This window comes from Podarcis melisellensis, assembly GCF_964234715.1.
Source record: "Podarcis melisellensis genome assembly, chromosome: 3".
Classification (NCBI taxonomy): domain Eukaryota; kingdom Metazoa; phylum Chordata; class Lepidosauria; order Squamata; family Lacertidae; genus Podarcis; species Podarcis melisellensis.
In genome coordinates, this window is record NC_138530.1 from 64,649,492 (window position 1) to 64,673,714 (window position 24,223).

At 39.9% G+C, this 24,223-nt stretch overlaps 1 protein-coding gene across 14 annotated transcripts in view; it reads left to right on the forward strand.

The window, feature by feature from the left end:
* The window catches only part of PTPRK (protein tyrosine phosphatase receptor type K), a 331,989-nt gene that overhangs the window by 284,154 nt on the left and 23,612 nt on the right, over positions 1-24,223 (forward strand). For 3 of the 14 annotated variants that reach the window (XM_081907031.1, XM_081907040.1, XM_081907039.1), the window contains exons 14-17: positions 3,883-4,021; positions 15,577-15,737; positions 18,193-18,228; positions 22,186-22,197. In XM_081907031.1, coding sequence (XP_081763157.1) covers positions 3,883-4,021; positions 15,577-15,737; positions 18,193-18,228; positions 22,186-22,197 — 348 coding nt within the window. Of the gene's footprint in view, positions 1-3,882; positions 4,022-5,274; positions 5,317-9,267; positions 9,298-15,576; positions 15,738-18,192; positions 18,229-22,185; positions 22,198-24,223 lie in introns of all 14 variants that reach the window. The other 11 variants (XM_081907043.1, XM_081907044.1, XM_081907032.1 and 8 more) reach the window with 8 other exon arrangements.

Sequence of the window (24,223 nt, forward strand, 5' to 3'; positions counted from 1 at the left end):
GCTACATGACCAAGACCAAAGAGCTGTCCAAGGATGTCAGGGACAAGATTGTAGACCTGCACAAGGCTGGTTTTGGCTACAAGGCTATTGCCAACAGCTTGGTGAGAAGGTGACGACAGTTGGTGCAATAATTAGCAAATGGAAGAAACACAAAATAACTGTCAACCTCCCTTGGTCTGGGGCTCCATGCAAGATCTCATCTCGTGGAGTTGCAATGATCAGGAGAACGGTGATGAAGCAGCCCAGAACTACATGGGGGGAACTTGTCAATGATCTCAGGGCAGCTGGGACCATAGTCACCATGACAACAGTTGGTAACACACTATGCTGTGAAGGACTGAGATCTTGCAGAGCCTGCAAGGTCCCCTTGCTCAAGACAGCACATGTACAGGCCCATCTGCAGTTTGCCAATCACATCTGAATGACTTAGAGGAGAACTGGGTGAAAGTGTTGTAGTCAGATGAGACCAAAATCGGGCATCAACTCAACTCGCCGTGTTTGGAGGAGGAATGCTGCCTACAACCCCAAGAACACCATCCCCAACATCAAACATGGAGGGGGACATATTATGCTTTGGGGGTGTTTTTCTGCTAAGGGGACAGGACACCTTCACTGCATCAAAGGGATGATGGACGGGACCATGTGTCATCAAATCTTGGGTGAGCACCTCCTTCCCTCAGCCAGGACATTGAAAATGGGTCGAGGATGGGTATTCCAGCATGACAGTGACCCAAAACACACGGCTAAGGCAACAAAGGAGTGGCTCAAGAAGAAGCACATTAAGGTCCTGGAGTGGCCTAGCCAGTCTCCAGACCTTAATCCCATTGAAAATCTATGGAGGGAGCTGAAGGTTTGAGTAACTACACATCAGCCTCGAAATCTTACTGACTTGGAGAGGATCTGCAAAGAGGAGTGGGATAAAATACCTCCTGAGATGTGTGCAAACCTGATGGCTACCAAAAGAAACATCTTACTTCTGTAATTGCCAACAAGGGTTTTGCCACCAAGTACTAAGTCATCTTTTGCAAAGGGATCAAATAGTTATTTCACTCATTATAATGCACATCTATCTCTGACTTTTGTCTTCTAGGTTTCTGGGGGTTTTCCTGTTGTTATTCTGTCTCGCACAGCTACAATAAACCTACCATTAAAATTATGGTCTGGTCATTTCTTCGTGAGAGAGCAAATGGGCAAATTTAGCAGGGGATTAAATACTCCCCCCCCCCCTCACTGTAGATAGAGATAGATGATAGTTAGATAGATAGATGATAGATAGATAGATAGATAGATAGATGATAGATAGATATGATAGAGATGACCAGCCTAAACCTGAGGGTCCCTTGGGTTATTTAGTGATATATAAAATAACTGAATTGTGGGCATTGCAGTGGGCAGATGCTTATGGTGCAGTGGACAAATTCATGATGTAATTGCTATGAAGCTTTTCTCCAAATGTGATATATGAAGCTCTTTTCTAAAAAGGATGCCTTGCAGGTGATGAGCAATGTGTTAAATCAAATATGTCAGAATGATTTCTAGAAGAGACTTTAGTATGCTGGGGCTCTACTCATCATGCCCTCACTGATTGTGTTAGGTCAGCAAGATCAGGAATCTGCAAACTAGTAGGTTTTAAAAGCCTGTTACTGGCTGGATCGTGAGACACTGAATCTCAGTGGTGTCATGTCACAGAAAATCATTTTAGCATTTAGAATGGTGGGAGAGAATATTACAAAGTATAATATATATATTTAAATGCAATAGTATGACAGTCTGGGTAACTAACGAATTCACTATTTATACCTTTGTCAAGTTGTGCACATTCTCCATGTCTTTAACTGAAAGCCAGAGTCTAGACACATTCTCCATTCAGTGCACATAAAACCTAACGTATATAATGCACTCAGAGAATGGTATGAGGGTATCCTGTTCATGCATATGCTACCTGGGAGATCATTGGAGAACACAGCTCAATGAAACATTCCTCATGCTATTAATGTTTAGCATTGTGTTGTAAACTTCTTTGAGGTCCTGAAAAAACAACAACCTAATATGTATACTATTCTATTATAATTTTGTTAAAAGCCAGGCTTTCTTGGTTCTGGACCTAATTGCAAGTGCAGATCTACAAAGATTCTCCTTACATTTGTATATTCACAATGCTGGTTGATGAACTTGTGGAGTTTGCAAATTATTAAAACTAATGATGGCATTTTTTAAAAGTCACCAAATCTACAGTGATGCTGGTCAAACAAGTGTTCTGAATACGGAATCCTCTAGAGACACTCTGAAAGCTCTACCTGGATTTTACTTTACTCTTCCTTTAAGACAATTTCCATTGTGCATACAGTTCCTGCTTAACTGTACCACAGACAGAGCCATTGTTTACCCTCATCTTAATGCAAATAGTTCTGTTAACTATTCTAAAATACAGGATGTTCTCCGGGGATAATGACAATGTCTATGTTTGGATTTAATGACACAACCAAGGTCACATGAATGTCTTCGGGACAATGTGCTTCTTGCAGGGTAGTTATAAAGTGAAAACGCAGAACTAGCGCAGTGTTAAAAAAATCGCATTATTCCAGGGTGCATTAGAGATTAAATGGAAATTGACAATTGAAGCAGCAAACGGCGGGGGGTGGGGAGGCATCAGCATATGAAGTTACAAGGCCACAACTTTATAAAAGTGAGATAAGCAAAGTGACTGCCTGAACACCTTGTCTGGCTCTGTAGGGTGAAGTGGGGCACCTGGACTGCAAACTCTGCTAACTCACTTGCACAGGTCAACCCTGGAAAGGTCTATACATGCTACTGCACCCAGTTGAAGCTGGATAATTTTGTTCATTAGCTAACCTCAAATTCCAGTTTTAAGTGTAGGGGGAAACACACACTGTACCATCCATAATTTTATTAACTCCCATGGTGTCCTTTTTCCAACTGCTTCCCCTCCTCACTAAACCAAAAAGCCTCAGCTGTTGTGTCCTTTATTCATAGGGAAGATGCTCTGGACCCCAGTAATTTTGGTTGCCCTTCTCAGAATGTTTTTCAAATTCTACAATATATTTTTTTTCCCAGTGTGGCAAGCAGCACTGTTTATCGTATTTCAAGTTTGCATAAGGGTGTTGTGATACTGGAAGTTTTAACTTTCAGTCCATCAGATTGTAATTCCTAGCATGGGATTTGCTTTTTCGTAGCTTCTGCACACACAGGCTGAAGTCAGACAAGTTTTTATTCCATTCCCCCAATATATCTTTACCAATTTATTGGCTAGAGCAACCATGGGCTAATGCACACTTTCTAGGCACAGGTCAGAGCAGTTTTCCATTCACGCTGCCACTTTCCTCTGGAAAACCTGCTGTTTACCAGTGGAACAAATGTCCATTGACAGAAACCCAGCTGACATTTGTTCTGATTCAGCAGTAAACAGCTGGTTTACCATGGGGAATGTGGATGAGCCCTTAGTGTTGTGTCCCAGTGTCCGGAGGATTGCATGAATGACACCCACCACATTCCCTTTTTGTTGTTGTTGTTGTTTACATTTTCTTAGGAGAGAGTACAAGACAAAACATGCAAGATAAACAAAGGAACATAGCAGAGAGAAGCGAAAGGGAAGGGTAGGGAAAATATGAATATGCATCTCAAAAGTGAACTAGTGAGTCCAATATTAAGAATCCCTTCAATAAAGCTGGAAGCCTATCCATCAGATTTTCAAGTGGAAGATAGCAAGATTCAGTTCCTTTCTTCAAAGCAGCTGATCAGTTAGCTTTTTAAAAGTGATCCTTGTGTGTGGCCCAGGTTAACATTCTGGGACTCCTTTTGATTGGGGCCATGATCTTCTCTGATCCGAGGAATTCAAATAACTTTTATTTCTTTTTCTCTCAGCAGCAGCAACAGAAGAACCAGAGGTAATTCCTGACCCAGCTAAGCAGACGGATCGTGTTGTGAAAATAGCAGGGATAAGTGCAGGAATTCTGGTCTTCATTCTCCTACTCCTCCTTGTCATATTAATTGTCAAAAAAAGGTAGGTATCGTTAATTTGCCATTTTCTTTTCATTCGGTGTTGTCAAGTACTCTAAAAGAATTTTTTTTCACAGGACATTTCATGAAAACCTTTGTCAGGGACTACATTCTTATTCTGAAACTAAGACATATTGCAGAGTAGGGAACTAATATTTTAGAGTAAAAAGCAAACTTTCTGAAAAGTCCAAGGCTATTAAATGTATACAGTCAATGAGATGTACAAAACATCGATGTAACTGAAATAATTGTTTCTTATTTACCTACTATCCTATTTCATAAGGTTTAAGGCAATATTGGTCTTTGCATTGGCGCTAATGAGTCTGCTGTATCTAGCCAGATTGTCTTAGAAAAGATTGTATGAATTATGTCACCTTCATTACCACCTTTGAAAATAATAGAAGGCAATAGTTAAAATCACATTACATCACCATATTTTTTCCATTGAGTTATAAGTACACAAACCTTTAAGTGCAAAAATGTATTGGCAGGAGTCTGAACAAAAACACTTTTTTTTCTTAGTAATCTCCAAAGGCATGAGAAAAAAATCAATAGCGCCATCTTCTGGAATAATAAAGAACTCAGGCAAAAAGGAATGATTGTAAAACTTCGCAGGGAATGGCTTATATCTTTCTTTTTAAATAACATCGAACTTTAAAATGAAATATGATTAACTTTGTTAATCTGGCATAAACTTGCATCATCCTCATCAATGGATTGTTAAGGTGCTAATAAGAAATGACCTCATCCCTCTTTTCCTGCATTTTTTCTTCCTTTCAATCCCTTTTGGATGCACAAACCTCAACATTTCAGAGTAAGACAGTTTGGAGATACGAAACTGCTTCTACTGAGTCAGTTTCCATCTCGCCCCAGCACTGATCACTCTGAGAGGACACAGGTCTTCAAGGTCTCAGACAGATTTCATTCCCACCCAACCTGCAGTTCCTTAACTAGAGATGCTGGAAAATGAACCTGTGCTTTAGCACTAACTATGGGCTGCTTTGGTTCAAAAATTTTGTGCATTGTGAAGAGTTTTCTCTTTTTCACAATTAAAAGACTCCGCGAGGTACAATTTTTTTGAAAGTACTTAGAACAAGGATAAATTTGTTTCTCTGTCATGTTGAAATGAAATAATTTTTCGATCCATTTTTACCAAGTAGAAAAAAAAATAGAATTGTACCTGAAAGTCATATGTATCTAAATGGTTTCCATTAGATTTTTTTTATTTTTTTGCCTTTTTACAATTACCCCCTGGAGATATATAACATGGAGAAGAAACGTCTGCATTAGAAACCTTAGGTATGCTTATAGTGTTCTGTGTTAGTTAGATACATATGTGATTTTCCCAACAGTGCTTTCACTTTTTTTTTCCTGTTGTGTACCTCTGTGCTTAAGAATAAACATAATAATACAGGGCAATTCATATTAAAGTGGCAAAAAGCCTGACTTTATTAGGCATTCATGCAAACTAAGGTGCTGATTTTTAAAGTCCCAATCCCTGCTGAATCTAAAAATAATTTATTGTTAGGGTTGCAAAGATATTTCAGTGGGGAATGTCCTTAGAATGTAATTTAGCATACAACTTCCCTTCAGGACTTGATGCTTACCTACTACCTCATCATATTAGGGTCAGGTATCTCATTATCATTTGTACGCATAGTAATGTGCCTATAACTATCTGATAGGCTATTCCTACACCCACAGCAATTTCAGCATCTTCATATTGGTCCTCTCTCACCCTTCCCATGCTTCCCCCATACTCTGGAAATGCACACTGAGAGGGTTGTTATTTATATGACATAAACATTAGGAGAGGGCAAAACATGGGGCACGTGGACCCAGATTTACATTTTTAAAAACTGTGATCCTATGCACATTTGGATGGCAGTGTGACTTGTTTCCAAGTAGACATGCACAGTATTGCAGTGTAAGTGACCCATGGATTTATATTATAATCTCAAGTTTCTTTAAACGAAATACATTTCTAGATCTAATAGTTTAAAAAATAGGCCTATATGCATGGGCCCAGTTGCTGGCACATAAGATGGAGGGGTGTGTTACACAGGGCATTAAAAGGAATCAGGCTCACAGCTTTCCCTAGTTGGCATGGCATAGGAACTTCCCAAAGACTGGCTTGGGGATTGATTGCAGAGCCTGTTCTACAGGTCCTCATGCCAGAATTCTCCAGAACTCTGGTTGAATTTCAGTAGCTATCCATTTCAGTGCATTTGTTTTGTGTTTCAAGTGGGAAGAAACCTCAAAACTGTTATGGAATGCCATGTGTTGAAATCACAGTCTGTCAGCAACTGTAATTTCAAATCCCATTTTTCCAGGGTGGGTGTCCTCATACACACACGTGCAAACACGTATTTCCGCATCTGAGGATAGCTGTTGACAACACTATCAAAACTGTAGTTTCATCACCTGGTCAAGTTCACAGAAGTGAATTTAGATCTATTGAACCTTATTTTTATGACATTTTCATACATATGTGCCACAATGCCTAAGTGTTTACCCAACTTGTTCATGCTGCAACATGAACTGATTTAATTGGGTAGTCTTCCTGTTTGCCTGCAATTGATCCCTGAACATTGAAGAGAGTGTTTCATACATATCCTGTATCTATGGGTTCACAGAAGTGAATTTAAATATATCTGATATTGAATAGACAGCTGTATTCTATAGGTTTTAAACTAAGATTATTGCATTTGTTGGTAAATTAGCCTCATCAATTTAAACCCATTTCAAAAAATAAAATAAAAAGGCCGCCCAAACCTGAAAGTGGTACATGATGTAAGTGATATCTGGTATTACAGCTGCAGGTGCTGAATAACATGGTAACCTCCTATCCTATTCCATATTCAAAATAGGCAAGAAATTAACTTAGTTGTTGAGACTTCACTGGTTGGACATTTTTCAATATGACAACTTAATCAGGTGTCTCCTCTAATACTTAACATCATTTGTTCCCTTTCTTCTTGTTTCCCACAATGGGCAATATTACATGTGAGCCTTTGGGCAAGCACCATTGAGGGTATTTCCTTAATCTTTGTTAATGCAGTACATTCAGAAAAGCCTAATGCAATTATATTGAAATATATTAGAGCTGGCTTAAAGGACATTCACATGGCTATTTTTTGGCACAGTGTTTGGACATTAAAATGGTCTAGCTCATCTTAAAGTTAGGCTCGTACATTATGCATGCCAAATGAAATCCCCTTGGCTGTGGATGTTGGGAACTTCCCCATCAACACACACACACACACACACACACAGAGAGAGAGAGAGAGAGAGAGAGAGAGAGAGAGAGAGAGCGCTGCAGAAAGTTTATTGAGACTCACAGTAAAGAGGATTCACAGCCTAGTCTACTGTTCGTCTGAGCTTTTTGCCTAGATTGTTGGTAATTTCCCACTAATCCTCCTCCTTCCCAACTCAAGGGGTAAACTGGGTTGCAAAGGAGATAGATTAAGCGCAGAAAAGCAAGTTCCAAATTTATCTGCATGTTTGAGAGCAAAATTCTCAGCAGGCAGAACTAGGTTGATTGATCTCATGTGCCTAAACATAATAGGTATCTTGACTCAGAGGCTTATAACCAGCCCAGACCCATGCCCCACCAAAAGCAGGGGGGGAACCTGTGGTATTCCAGATGTTGCTCAATAACTCCCATCATACTTGACCACTGACCATGCTGGCTAGGGCTGATGGCCACAGGGTTCCTCACATCTGACAAAAAGCCTATGCTATAAGTGTGGTATACCATTTGTCTGAATTGTGTGGAAACCTTTCTGCCCACTGTGACTTTATGTCTTATTCAATCAAGATTTGTAAGCTTTTCTAGAATAGTAATATTGAGCCCAGTCCATTTGAGTTACCAACATATGCACCTTTTCTCATCTTATGGTAGTTTCAGCCCATCAGTCCCCTTAATCATGTGAAACTATTGTCATTCCCATTGACTCAGTGGGACAAAACTGGAATTCCCTGAAGCCCTTTATGTTAACAAGGTTTCTAAAGTAATCTATCCTCCTGCCTTCTATTTTTACTAAATGGTTTTTTTCTAGTATACACCACCACACTGTAAACACAATGGAATTAGACTGACTATGCTTTAAGTTTTAATCTTAAGCGCTTGTACTAGGTGCTATAAATATAACCATTCTGTACATACATATTAGTGATTCCATCATGTGGTATCCCTTTTGATACTTGGACGTTATTAACACTTTTAGGAAGATCAGTATGTAGTATCAAAACATACCTGCTAATTTCACATTGGTTTAATTACTCTTACGCATTGAAACAGATTTCCAAATTTGATTTATTGGGGGGGGAATCTGAGTGGTGAGCAGTTTTGTATGATTTCATGAATCAGAAGTGTCTTATGCTTTGCCTGATCATTTTGTACAAACTGATTTGAAGCTGAAGTAGATGAAACTCTATTAGCTGTTATAGAGTTTTACAAAGTAATCAAACTGCATAAGAAAAGGGATACTGCATCTCTTAAATAGCAAATAACTTTTTTTTAACCATTGTTGAAATATTTCCAAATGTACAGTACCTCATTTCTTTCCATTTGTGTACTTTTTTAAGCTAAGCATGTGTGTATCAACATTTTCATTTTTAAGATTTAGAAGCAGCAGCAGCAGAAGCTGTGTGTTTGTGTGTGTGTGTGTGTGTGTGTGTGTGCCTTAGTATACATGCACATCTACTGCAAAAATGACAGCATAGACCTATTATCTATATAGGATGTTCCCCCCCAAAAACCCGCTTACACCTGTATACTTGTAAGCAGCCATCTTAGTTGTTTGTTAACACAGCTCTGCCAGTTGGTAACTGAAAGTTAGATAAAAAGGAAAGGAAACAATTGAGAGCACATGACCTGTACACACCTGTTCTGTATGTCATGACATTTAGGTAGTTATCAGTCATCACATTTATGCTGAACTGCATGAAAATACATAACCCATTTAATTTCCTCCCCCCCCCCCCCCCCGCAATAAATGAAGTGTCAGCATGTCATTTTTCTCCAGCAATCTCTAATACCGAAATCATTTTTATATGCTAACGTATTTTTTTTAATTGCATGGCACCGTAAGGCTAATCAGTGCATGAGCAAGTTTGTAATGCTAACCAATAAAACATGATTTTTTTAAAAAAACGCACATTTCTCTGCTTTATTGAATGTGACCGAGTCACGCTTTTCATTCACCATTGCTTCTCTTTTTCCACTGTCTGTGATTTGCTTGCCAGGAGGAGCTACTATTCTTACTCCTACTACCTGTAAGTAGAAATGGGTGACTTACTTCTTTACGTGTATTGAAGATGCAGTATCCCTTTTCAAAAAAAAAAGGGGGACAAAAAGTATTAATACTTTGCTACATTTTCCCATATAATTTTGATTTTCTTTTTTTTAGGAGCTAAACATTTTCTAAGGCTTTTCGCTTTTATTTTTAAAGGGATATTGTATTCTAAATGAATGTAGAAACATTATTTCTATATATCTATTTGTTTCTTTCAGTTTCACTACAATTTAATTTTCATTCTAAAATCAAGTTTGGGCTTCTTTCTAGGTTCATGTAATGTGATAGGTAGTTTTCTTCATCAAGCAGTGAACTGGACTCAGCTCTAATCTGAGGCAGAGTGAAGTCTTCCCACTTCAGGGGAAGAAATGACAGGGAATGTACACTGTTTCTCACAGCACCCACCACCCAGAAAGAAAGAAAAAAGTAGCTAGGCTAATCTTTAGGATGGTGCTAGAGTGTGAGTCTGCTTTAAACTCCACTTCTGACACCATGTGTTGTGTCTGTAAATGACCTCAAACACAAAGGGCCCTTGAGAAACCCGCCCAACCAGATCCATTTGTGCAGATCCCTTACACACGAAGGTGGCGTTCATGTGTTGGTGTTCTTTTACAAAATGAAAATGTGTAAAATGTGCAATGGTTGAAGGAAGCTGATGCAGTAATGGGGGTGGAACTAAAAGGGTTCCCCAGTGTACGTGATGCTGACCTACATGTGAGCAATGCATACACTTGTCAGGAGCCCCACATGAAGTAAAAGTGATGCACGTTGTCCACCATCACCCAGCCAGATGAGGGCACAATGGCGGATGGGTGGGACAGCAGCTGGCCTCTTGTCAAGTAACAAAAAGACATAAGCCCTTCAAGGCTTCTGTTCATTTTGACTCTTCCACCAAAACCACCAAATTATCATTGAGAAAGTTGAAGAAGGCTTCTGGGCTCCTTCTCCTACCCTGTTCTTCTCCTCACAGTGGGGGAGATGTGATCCAGCAGCTGTTTGAAAGTGATATTTCCTCTGAGCTTGCAATGTTACTCTTTCTTTGAAGCGTTTAAGTGGTTGATCTCTCTTACTCTCAGGGAACAGACCTGTCAACAAGATCTCTGCCTATCTTGTATGTTACACATTGCATGCGTTAAATGGTAGCAACAGTCAGAATGGTTTGTAGAAGCATAGACAAAGTTTGAAGCAGCCTAATGCAGGGTTGAAAAAAGCTACTAATTCAAAACATGCTGCCATGTAATATATGTACAGGCCTGCACTTGAACAGAGCTGCCCTTCAGTAAATCTGAATCATGTATTAAATGGACAGGGTTTTGAAATATCAATTAAAAAAAAAACCCAAAAAACCCACTTGATTTTAAACAAAAGCTACCTAAGCTGCTGTAGCCTGACTTTGTTATCCTTGAGTTTACTATGACAAATTGCAATTCCCTTGTTAAATAACAGACAACCAGAAGTAATTAAGCTATGCAATTTTCACAAAATAATAGAGTATCTCTACTCCCTCCCTTCTTACTTAGCCAACTGCATAGGCTGATGGAGGTGAACGCTGTGGTGGTTAACAATGTCTATCTACTCTCGGCAACCCCAATACAAATTGCTGATTGTTCCCAAAACAACAGATTGCATAGCCTGGGCTAGAGTACCAAAGCTATAAGGAGCTGATGGCTGCTAGCAATAATAATAATAATAATAATAATAATAATAATAATAATAATAATAATATTTATACCCCACCCTCCCCAGCCAAGGCTGGGCTCAGAGCGGCTTACAAGCAATAATAAAAACAAGTTGAATGATTACAACTTAAAAACAAAATTAAAATACAACATTAAAATATTGAAACATTAAAATATTAAATGTAGCCTCCTCGCAGGAGGAGAGGGAAAAGAAAAAAGAGAGGGGGGGAATCAAATTGGCTCCAAGCCAAAGGCCAGGCGGAACAACTCTGTCTTACAGGCCCTGCGGAAAGAAATCAGATCCTGCAGGGCCCTGGTCTCATGAGTTCCACCAGGCTGGAGCCAGAGTTGGAAAGGCCCTGGCTCTGGTTGAAGCTAATCTAACTTCCAATACAGATGTGTCCACCCACTCCCCACTGGAGGCGGGGGACCTTGTCCCCCGTTGCCTGGGGGATCCCGGCCATGTCAGAGCCCGGCCAGCCAACCCGCTGTCTGGGGGCGTGTGGCCGGGGCTATTTAAACGGAGGAGCATGCCAGAGGACGTCCTCTTTGCTCACTTCCTCAATTTTGCCCAGTAACATAAACCTAATATTCATGTCCTTGTGTGAGTTATTTCCAACGAGGGGGTGGCTTCAGGGTCTCGACAAGCAACTGTTTCACTACCTGTTTGCTTGCTGCTGACACTCTTCGGAGCTCAGTGCATATAAGTACTTAAGATGTCCTCTAAGTTTGGTATCTATAGATCACAGCACCACAGCCTTTTCATGGAAATTAACTTTTTCACGGTTACCTACTTAGCTACTTGCAAGGCTTTAAGTACTGTTGACTTTTTAGCTTGTCTTAACCAGAAACCTAGCTGCAGTCTTCACTATCTGAAAGACTATCTTGAAGGGTTTTTATGAAGTCTTATAAGAAGTGGTGCTTCAAAAATGGGTTTTGTGAAATGAAGAGATGGGACTGGTTATCTCCCCCCCCTTTCCTTCCTTCCTTCCTAAATGTGGCATTAAGGCTGGAAGACTGAGAGCTTTAGTATATAGGTGAGAAAAAGCCACCTGAACTATAAAAGCCTTGGATAGTATGATGGGATTAAAGATCAGCAATAACTCTCCTATATTTTTAGTTCTTGCTATCCCATTTTTACACATGTAAAAGTTCTTGACAGCTACAATTCTAAATATAGTCACTGATAATTTTGAGGGGGAAGTGTATGCTGAGAACTCTGTGAACAGAGATTCGTGGAGGACCTGCAAATCCATGTATGAAACACAATCACAAAACTGAATTTATGCCATGTCTCCTGTAAATATATAATGGGATGATAGCTGTATATTGACAATTGCTTCACAAGCAGCTGAAGGAACACCCACTACCACCATCTCATGTCTTTGTTCCCCAACTCTGGAACGAAGACACAATACTTTAAAAAGATTTAACTATGGGTGACTATTTATTAAACTTGTAGAGGTTTGCCCTGAGCATTTAATTTTTCACCACTCTTAACTATACTCGAATAGTGCAGGCTTCCAATTGTTAAAGGTAAAAACTAGGAAGGCACTCTGCCCAATTTGAGATAGGCAGTGAGGAGCTCCAAGTTAACTAAATGATGCGTGCTTTTGTTTGTTTGTTGTTCTTAAACAATATGCCAAGGAAACACCTGCCATTTACTTCCCACCCCTGCTGAACAGTCTTGGATAGTGTCATAACTCAAGGGCAACCCTCTTGCCAAAGCGCCTTAAACCAGGGAGCAGTAGCAGGATATTTGTTAGCAGCCCCTCACCATGAAAATGCAGCAGGGTGCTCCTCCATTTACCACAAGAGGAAGCTTACTTGTGCATGGCACCCCTCATGCCACTTGCCAAGTAGAAAGTTTTGCAGGCCTTGTTCAACTCCCTCAAAAACAAATCACAATGCTGCCTTTAAAGACAAGCTTGCCGCCCCACCAGATTGGTCCAGCCAGCATCACACAGTTGGCTCAACCTCTTACCATGCTTCTTCATGGCACAGAAGTGAGGCAAACAGACCCCCATCCTGCTCCTGCACTTGTTTACTGAGTGGATGTAGTGTAAATTTAGCCAAGGAACAGCTGTGTTGGGTTGACCCAGAGCAGTTCTCGACTTGCATATTTATTTAACAATTTTTGCTTTTTTGTTTATATATTCATTCAACTACTTTTCCCCCCAGAAGACTCAGAGCAGTTTCCCAACCAGGTACACAGCCAATTAGCATCAATAATCTTACCACATAGGGCATTCCAGAAAAATTCACTGGGTGGAAAAGTACCTCCAAATTATTTCCCAGTCAAGTTATGTCTTTATTACGAATTATCACTATTTATAAGGCGCTGGCCTTGTAAAATGCAGCCACAGCAACTGACACCCAACTCTTTCAATATTTCTCAGAAAGTGAAGCAAGAATGCCCAGGAGAAAGAATAGTCAGGCCAAGAAAGTATGTTGTATGTGTGGTCAGTAGTGATAATATTGTGCTACACTCAATGCTTGTGTGGAATCTTAGTAGATGTTTCTGCTTCAGGCTTATTGTGGTAAAGTAGCAAAGGCTTAGCAGCACTAAAAAACAACAACACCTCTAGCGTGGAAGCAGTCTAGGTCTACATGTGACCAAGCACACGAGGGCTGTGTTACTGAATTTGAGCAGAGACTTGTCAGCGCCAAGAATCTGAATGGATCCATATCTTGTTAGCTGTAACTGCATTTTCTCAATAGTATGAGAAGAGTATCTTTGAGTAAGTACGGAGGACATTTTCTTCTTCACCAAATCTAGACATCCCTTACAAGGCGGATTTTTTCTTAAGGAGCATGACTTCTAAGCAAGAACATGTATGCACATTTTAAAGATGTCTGTTATCTATCCATTAATATTCCAGAAATACCTTTTGCAGCTGTTCCTTAAATTACAACTGTGTCACCCATTAAGAACATTTTAATATATGTTTCATACACACATACTTAATACATAGTATATCAACATGTTATTAATATGCAGTCTATATTATGATAAACTATCCTGACGACACTTTATTTGGGATTTCACAGTTCGGAATAAACAATTGTCCTGAAAGCAGGAGTATTGATGCAATTTGTGTTTAACTGCAAATTGAGTGCTCTGTGTGCTTAAATTAACACAGGTAGTGTTTTGTGGTGCTTTATCTGTGAAAAACCACCAGTGTTTTACAAATATTTGTGTACTAATTAGGATAATCTAATGCAGTTGCTTGTACCTTAAGGATTTAGCCCTGCCCAGTAAACCTCCAGCTTCTCCCTCTGCATATGATAGTGAATGTACACAGATGTGTACAAATGGGAAGGATATCAGCCATATAGGAATTCCTTTGCATGCACAGTTTGGATCCTGTGAGATTCAGTTAACATTGTGAGATTCTGTGAGACTGTGTGAACAGCACAGAATTCTGTTTTTAAAAGTATAAGCACAGAAGTCAAAATATTGTTCCCCCATTTGCCACACTTCGGGGTGATGGTAGGGAACCTAATTTGTCCTACCGGGTCTCAAAACTTAGCCCACCATAGGGTTTGGGGCAAACCACGCTTGCCTGTCCTATGAGTGAAGTTTGGGTTTTTGGGGGGGCGGTTCTTATTTTATTTTGTTATCTTTGTATTGGTATGTTGTGAACTGCCCTGGGGTCTATGGATGAAGCGCAGTGTACAGATTGATTGATTGATTGATTGATTAATTAATTAATTAATTAATTCAAAGGTGATCTGTGAGATGTAATCCTAACATGAACAGAACTATCTTCCTTTTGTTGTGCTGTTTGCATACCTTTGCCAATCTAAGCAATTGAATGATAGATGTGGTAGAAAAACCAGAAAAATGAATTCTCTGACTACAAATCAAAACATAGGTCAAAGATCGTTTGATATAATTATGCTGTTTATTTGTATAAAGGTTAAGTTAAAATGGAATTTTGTTTCCAATTTGAGTATTTTGGCATAATTGCATGGGAAAACAGCAATTAAAGGGAGAGAAGAATATGAATTTGTAAACAAAAACATTTCTACACGATAAATATTATCTCACAACAAGAAATAAAAATAATGGCATGGATACAAGTTTGGATCACTGCAGTGTGTAAATTTGTCCTGTAAACTCCTAAGAGTAGCTTCATCATTGGCAGTAGCAAGTTGGAAGCACAAGTGCTTAATGTTTCCAACGCTTGCACTGTTCTTGACAGGCTCCTTGTGAAACTAAAGCTGAACTCTCAATTCTACCCACTTGAAAGCAAGTCCCAACTGAAATATTTCCAACTTATTTCTGAGTTGATGTGGTTAGGATCAGGCTGCAGGTTACTAAAGATGAAAAGTGCCCAAGTTGAATACCCTTCCTGTGCAAGTTCCTTTCCAAACATTACAACGACAACTCATCATCTGAAACTGCAAGGCACTTGAACATTTTCGTGGTTGTGGGTACCAGAGCGTCTAAAGCTGCTCTTAAGTTTGAGAGATTCTTTCACTTTGGTACTGTTACATGTTATTGATCACCAGATGGAAAAAATTATGATGACTTTCATTGTTTTGCTTTTTTCTTTTGGCTTTTGGCTGGGCAGCAAACTTGCTAAGAAACGCAAAGATGCAATGGGAAACGCCAGGCAAGAAATGACCCATATGGTGAACGCAATGGATAGGAGTTACGCTGATCAAAGCACGCTTCATGCAGAGGACCCTCTCTCGGTCACCTTTATGGATTCCCATAACTTCAGTCCCAGATGTAAGTACAGTAGTGGCAGAGCTTAAATGGTCATTGTAACTGAAGCTGGCAACTTGCTTTGTTTCTGTGTATAGGTGCTCTGTAGAGGTGCTGTTACATTTACACTAAATAAATTAATTTAGTGAGACACTTGAACTACAGTGGTACCTCGGGTTACATATGCTTCAGGTTACATACGCTTCAAGTTACACACTCTGCTAACCCAGAAATAGTGCTTCAGGTTAAGAACTTTGCTTCAGGATAAGAACAGAAATTGGGCTCCGCCGGCGCAACAGCAGCAGGAGGCCCATTTAGATAAAGTGGTGGTTCAGGTTAAGAACAGTTTCAGGTTAAGTATGGACCTCTGGAACGAATTAAGTACTTAACCTGAGGTACCACTGTATGCAACAGTCACACCCAACCCCGATTTTGGGTGATGGCCCCCCTCCTCCAGCCACTCCCAGTAGCAGTACAGCCGTAGCTTGGATCTCAAATGCTTTGACTTCCAAACAAATCGACTCCCAGAAGTTGAAATTGAAACCCAGAAGTGAGTGCTCCAGTTTCTGAACAATTTTCAGAAGCCAAATGGCTTCTGCAGCTTCTAATTGGCTGCAGGACGGTCCTTGGTTTTCAAACAGTTCCAGGAGTTGAAGAGACTCCCAGAATGCATTCTGTTCGAGAACCAAGGTACGACTGTATTGGTTCAGGAAGATCCCTCTCAGGCCAAACCTCCAGACAGTATTTTTGGCAGGTGTGGTTGGCTGCAGGGTATTGAGAACTTCCCATCAATGATCTATACACTGTAAAAATGTATTATCATGTGACAGCCCTCTAAGACATTCAAAGTACCTTGTTGACTTAGCTGGTCCCTTTCCTAACTAGTGTACTATCTGGCTCAGAGATTGCTGCAAGCTGTTTGGGACAAAAAACATGGATTATGAGACTAGTTACCTTTTTGCCCAGCCTAGTTATTTCTACCATTTTCTAGGTGTTCATGTAATAGCAAGCACGATGGTAGCATTCTTAAGAAAAGAGCATATGTTATCCCTTTTTTTCCTTAGCCAAGATAAATCAATTAACTCTCTCAGTGCCTTGCTGTGCCCTGTTCTAGTGATAGTCCATATGTCAAATTTTCCACTTGAAGAGTGGGTTAAAGACACTATGGGGTATTCAATTTGAGAGGGGTAGTAAGTGCTCATGGTAGATTACCTCTTCTCCTCAGTCTCAGGTTTGTACCTTGAAATAACTTTTTTCCTTCCCTACTGGAACAATTTGTTCCATTAGTCCCTGCAAGAGTGGGAGAGAGACCCTGCAGGAGCCCAATCCAAGCATGAGGGAGAAGACCTCCTCCACAGGTCTTCCACAGGAGGGTGGCCTTCTCCCTCGCCGTTGAATTTGGCTTCCACTCCTCTCTCAAAAATGGGGTGAGCTCCCGTTGCTTGGTCCCTGCTCCTGCCAACCTAGCATTTCGAAGGCATGTCAAGTGCAAGTAGATAAATAGGTACCGCTCCGGCGGGAAGGTAAACGGTGTTTCCGTGCACTGCTCTGGTTCGCCAGAAGCGGCTTAGTCATGCTGGCCACATAACCCAGAAGCTGTATGCCGGCTCCCTCGGCCTATAGAGCGAGATGAGCGCCGCAACCCCAGAGTCGGCCACGACTGGACCTAACGACGGTCAGGGGTCCCTTTACCTTTTAATGCAATGGAAGGCCAATTTTAAGACATTTGTAGGGCTTAAGCAGTTGGTTTGGGATGCCAAAGCCTCCACAGTCCTTGGCTGTTCCCAAAGAAAGCTAATTATCAGCCAGTGAAATCGGAAATTCTTCTCTTGCTTAGAAATAATTTGGAAGTGTTAAAAAGCTCACTTTTTTCCCCCTTTAAAGTGAGTGTTTATGAGCCCATGGATTTCTTTTCCATGCCTGCCTTGGGAGAAAGGCTCCAAGATCCCTAAAAGGAAAAGTATGTAAATTAGGCTTAATATGCCATAATTTACTAAGAGTGTAGTGTGAAAGTAAGGTGTCCACTTGCTGATTTAAGTACTTGTGATGTTTCACTTTTCTTTCATCAGAGAATTTGCTGATGAATGTTTCAATCAAGGGCATTTCAGCTACGCCCTGTGAAAAACACAGGGTGCATTTAGGCTAGAACTGAGTTTCTAATAGCAGCAATTGCTTCCTAACTGTTCAATTAGCTGTTGGCAGCTGCACTGGCAAAACTACCTGAGAGTTTACTCTGTGGCTGTCAAATAGTAAATGCTTAGAAGATAGCCTAATTGGGTCGTAGTGGATAATTTTGTGCGTTTATGGCATTGTGTAAAATGCAAACATTGCTTTCAACAAAGCAGACTGTGTGTTCTCTGTTTCACTAATAGACACTGCTATGTGACTTTATAAAATTATCTATGTTTCTTTATTGATAAAACGAAAAATACACCAATTGAAGGTAATGTATTTCTTCACGAGCTTTGTTTTCCTGCAGTGCCCAATGATCCACTTGTGCCGACTGCTGTGTTAGGTGAGGACCTAGTCCATAATCTCTTCCTTCATGGATTTCATCTCCTTGCATGGTTTATAACTCCTGTCAACCAATATATTTACTGGGTGTCTAAACAGCTTGTTTCAGACTGAAAATATAAGCCTGCTGTTGGCAGAACATTCGGGTGTACTCATTTTCCTCAGGCAGCATCAAACAGTCAAGAGAAATGAACGGCCTTCCTGGGCTTGAAATGTGCACTGGAAGCTGGTTTCTCCCTCACTTTGGGAGGCTAATTGTTGGTTTTCACAGCTTAATTGGTGGTTGCTTCAGTGATATTTTTGTTTTCAAAGCTGACCTTGCTTTAGAAACAGTGGTGGTTTCACATATTCAACCTGATATGGTAGTGTGATTATGGATGCTTCCAAAAAGGCATTTATTATAGGATCAGTGCTACTCATGTATGGAGGTTTCTTTCAGTGTCCACACAATGTGTCAGCATCAAAATGCCAGTCTATATACCCTCCCCCTGCATTTAATCCGCATTTCCCCTTGCCAACACCAAAATCCAATGCGTTTTTTTTTTAAAAAAAGTGTAGTGACCAGTTTGCAGCAAGTGACTTTTTAGCCATATTATGCTCCTGTCTGGAAGCACCCTATATCACTGATCTTCTGCAGAATAAAATTTCCTTTTAAAACTAAAAACTGGCAATGAAATAATAACCAATTGATACCTCAAAGTTTGTTTCAAAGCACCACCGCTGCAAGCTACTGGGGAAACTAGAGCACAAAGAGGGAGGATTCTGAAACCAATATTAAAGATCGGAAAGGGACTTTTCAGGAGACAAGACTAAATAGAAAATGAGTATTCAGCTTCTATTGTTTAGAGTTGAATTCCCCAAAGGAGACAGTCCTTAGCTTTAAGGGTGCTTAAAGTTGAGTCCAACTTTCAAGATGCATATTTTCCATTTGTACCACTCTGTGACACAGACAGTCGGTTAACTAGCTTCCTTCTTGGAAAATATATTACCTTGTGGCAGTTTTCCATGCCCTGGTTAGATTACTATACAATACTTTACATGAGGCTGCATTTGAAGGCTGGTTGGGCTGTTAACAGTGACACCCAGAAACAAGCACATCCTGTTCTTTACTAGCTACCAATTTGTTTCCACATACAATTTGAAGGGCTGACTTTGACCATAAAGCTATAGACAGCCTAGGGCCTGGCATCTGAAGAACCGCCTTCTTCTGTATGAACTTACCTAATTGTTGAGATCATCATAGGAATCCCACTTCTAGTGCACCCATGTTCTTTAAATGTGGTGGGTGTCCACCAGCAACAGGGCCTTGCAAGTGGCACCTCATCTGTACAATTTTCACCGCTTGTGTGTGTTTTCCCATCCATGTTTTGAATGGCTTAAGAAGTATGACTGGTGCTTTTACATAGCTCTCAATTTTTCTTATTTACTTACTTGTTGGGCGTTTTCAATAATATTGGAATCTCCCTGGGAGATTTTATATTGAAGGGTGAGGTAGAAATGTTTTAGAGAGAAAAGGGTCTATCAAATATCCTGGTCCCAAGTAATTTCGGGTTTTATAAGTCAAAGCCTGCAACTGGCAGTGCATCGAGAAACACAATGTGTTCAAATCTGTGCAGTTCAATTGAACCAATGGAAGTTTGAAATTATCTACAAAGGAAATTCCATTAAAATGCACAGAGGTAATCTAACATAGATGTTATAAGAGCCTAGATAGGAAAAGAAAAGACTAAGGAGAGAACCCGATACAAGTTTGGAGTGAAATCCCTAAGATGGTTGGATGGCACCTTGTACGACTCATTTTGGCAACTCCTGCAGCCAAGCTGGTGCCCAAAGTATTGCTCTGCTTTGATTTGGACCACATCAGTGATGCTGAGGGGGGGGAGTCTTTATTTCTGGGCAGCCGAGGAACTCCATACACACTGCCCAGGCTTGCACCTCAGAGAATTCGCTTTGGTGCTGCTAATGCAGCCCTTTGACTTCACCCCCAGAGGCGCACTCCATTTTCCTTCAAGACAGACGAATGCAAACAATAATAGATGGGAGGGACTACAGCCGTAGCACTTTGCGTCACAAGTGCTACTTGAACAAGGAGTGTCAGGTCCAGATTTAATGGCACCCTCAGCCTGCCAGCGCACTTCCCACAGAGTAGGCCAAAGGCTACCAAATCATCAGTAGTACTGCATTGTTGTTAAGGATGAGGCCTAACAAACTCAGTCCAGACGTTACCAGATCCAGAAACCCATTCAACATTTCTTTTGCCATTCCCAGTCCATATCTGCAGACAGCTTAATCCTGAAGCCTAATCAGCATGTGATTCAAGATAGAGTCCTATGAAACCTACCTGACAGGTAGCAGCAACCATTAAAATATTGTCTCCCAGTCTCCCATACAGTAATCCAGAAGGATATCTTAGTTGAATCAAAGGCCAGCATAGGAACATTTGTTTTATCCTTTTCCTAGCATAAATCAACCAGTAGTACAACCAAATGAACTCAAGTGCTAAATGCTGGCCAGAAACTGCATTGAAATGGATCCAAATTCAAATGGAAACTGATGCATACCCAAAAAGCTTATCACCGTATAGTGAACGCCTCAAATTCCCACACCCTTTGCCATATTGAATTCAAGCATCCCCCTCCCCTCCCCAAAATACATGGCAGTTTGGGGGCTTTGGAACATGTTTTTATAACATGAGGAATAAAAAAATTAGATGTCCGTGTCTCAGGCCCTTTGGAACTTGTTATAACTTTCTGAGCTAAAAGAGTTAGGCAAGAATCTAAAAAACCATTTTAGCTGTTATCTAAGGTTAGACACATCCCATGGGACTTTGAACTACAGATTCCCTTGCCATATCACAAACTGTTTTTAAAAATAGCCCCGTTTTTGTTTTTAAAAAGCAGCTTACAATGTGGCACAGGAAGTGGTGTTTGAGAACCACACTTCTCTGTCTTATCTTAGGTGGATGGAGCTAGTTCATTGTACATATTGCATTTTTATCTTGCCCTTATGATAAGGAGCTTAGGTTGGCTTCCATGGTTCCCTTTCCCCTTTATTCTTTAAAAAACTTTGTGGAGTAGGCTGGGAATTTGCCCAAGGCCATCCTATGGGCTTCATGACTGGGTAGGGATTTGAAATCAGGTCTACTATACTATAATAGTAGCCCCAACTCAGGGCTCCATAGCTGGTCAGGTATATGGATGTGGGTCTCCTATGCACACATTCAGCATTGTGTCAAATGTCCCATGCTTTTTCTTCAGCCATTTAGTAATGATTTGATTACAGCTTTAAATTATAATTAACATATCTAAATAATTGCTAATTTTAAACTCGCTGATTGGGTGCTGTTTTCCTAATCCTTTTCATCAAGAGGCTCTTGCTGCCATGTACTCACTAAACAAGTATATTTGATGTGACATTAGAGCTATCAAAACCTCCAACTGAGTTAGGTGAAACAAATCTTTTGACATGCAAAGGTTAATCTGTTCGAATTTTAGTGAGACAGGCAGCTGTGAAGAGCAACCCCAGGGCAAAACTGAAAGGCGGCCTGACAGTTTCAGCATGCATTCACATCACAGTGTGGCTTGTTGTTTGTTGTTCATTGACAAATATTATTTACGTGAGGCAAAAAGTCTTAGTTGGAGTTCATGAGAGCTTGTATTTATGTTAGAGATTTGATACCATTGCTCATTCTTCCTTTTTTATATTTGGCATTTCATTTCATTTCATACATACATACAAAAAAATGGCTTTGTAATATGTGCATGTCTGTGGTGATTAAAATGGCACAAAGTTGTTTAGATTTCTTTATGATTCCAAAATTGTAGAAGCTATTTTAGTTACCATTGTTACAAAGCTTCTACAGCTTTTAAGCTTAAGCTTTGACTGTTTTCTAACATAAAAAAAGTTTTCGAATGTCTCAAGATTTATTTGCTTTTTTTAATGCTTCAATGGGCTACAGTCCCTATAACTGGTAAGTATTTGAGGAGACAGGGTGAGTGTGTTGAGATGTCACACTGAACCATAGAATACATAGCCATGAAACATAGTTTCAAGTTAGCTTACTTCAAACAAAACATAATTAACACTAACCAGGGTTTTAGCTGTTCAAACAACATGCATTACTGTTCAGAATCAACCTATTACTAAACAAAAGGTTCTAAACTAATTCTCCTCAGAAGAGGTAAACTGGGATTGCACAAGTCTAAGCCTTGCATAGGCTGATCTCCATCCTGTGGAACTATGCATTATAGTATATTGTGTGAATGTTGGCTGGGTAAATGAGGTGATTTATATTACAAGATATATGGTATAATGAATGAAATACTATCTTTAATATGACTTTGATTTGTCATTCACACTGTTACTCAGTTTAATGAAGCACACGATGATTCAAATTAAAACCCCATGAGATCATTTAAGGAGTGGGGTTATTTACTTTAATATAATAACATGATTGCTTTTATGGTACTTAAAAATGACTTTGGATTTGATCTTTGTTGGACTTTGATATGTGTCTGTTTTGAAATAGGACCCCTCTTTGTTCAGTTCAAATGTTTCTTGTTGGTGGAGTCAGATCAGTGTGGAAGAAGTAAATTCCTAAAATTCAGATTTGGAATGCAAATAATCTGCTACCAAATTGGAAGCTTCTGTGTTCTGTCCAGCATCTTGTACAAGATTGGTTCAAAATAAATGTGAAATAGTTGTAGAAGATGACTATTGGCAAAGCTCTGCCATACAATACAGTCACACATGTGTTTCTTTTTCATGCATTTTCCAGGTGTATTTCCCAGGTGTTGGCTGGGGCAACTAGCAGCTGGCTAGCAAGCAGCTGGATAGGGCTCTATCATGCTAGACAAGTGGATTCTTATAGTCATTCTGAAGCTGTCAAACCCAAGTTTAAATTTGAACATATACCTATGTCAATGGAGTGGGATTTCAGTTGAAGGAGTTGATGTGTTTGAAAATATGAAGGGCCTTTAGCTGTATCTGATTGTACTGATTCTAAAATCAGAGCGTCATTTTATGCTGTGTGCACTAGGTACTCTGATCATCAGATTAACTTTTATTTGTTAATGTATATTCTTCTCTAAAACAATCTGTGTTGCTTAACTAGGTAACTATGTTATAATATAATGCAAAATTGGCATAGCAGGATCAGATCAGGGTAGCGAGGTGGATTTTCCAGAAAAATTTGAACAGGGGTAGCTTGTAAATTTTAAGTTTACACTGATTTTTTTTCTGATGTCCCGGAGAGTGGTGTAATTTGACATTCTTATTTTACATGTTTATCATAAGAAAATTATGTTAATTTTTTTGTCTAAATACATCACAAGTGTTTGACCAGAAATACACAAGAAGGAAAAACTAAAGCATGCTATGTGGTCTAAATGGTATATAATGTAAAATAAATTGTGCTGGAATACTTGTAAAAAATTAAAAACAATAGCATGTACTTCCCCTGCATTGTTTACGGGGTGTGGGACCAAAGGTACAGAAAACTGTTGCCACTAATAAATTTGAGCAACGCAAAGAACTTTGCTCGAGTATGCTGAACCATATACTTGCTATGGCTTTTCACCTGAAAACATTAACTACAACTTTAAAACCAGAAACTTGCCTAATACTGTATTTCCATCCACTCATTGTTACTTAATGAACATCCAAAATGGGGGGGGGGGGCGTCCATGGCAAAATAAAGCACTGCTTGTTTTTTTCTTCTTTTGGACATTTTTCCAACTTGCACCACTGAATGAAGTGAATTTTGTCCATTCTGTTTCTGGTGCCTGGCCAGATACCTCCAAAAACACTTAAGCAGAGTGTGAAGACAACAGCCCTCTCTAAAAACAAGATCCCTTTGAGAGTCTTAAAGGCCAACAATGGTTCAGTTTATGTTGCACATACCGATTATTTCAGGGTGAACTCTTTTTGTGCAATAGTTCTTTCTCTCTCTCTCTCCCCCCTCCAAAATCGCCAAGAGTACATGAATTACCTCTGTG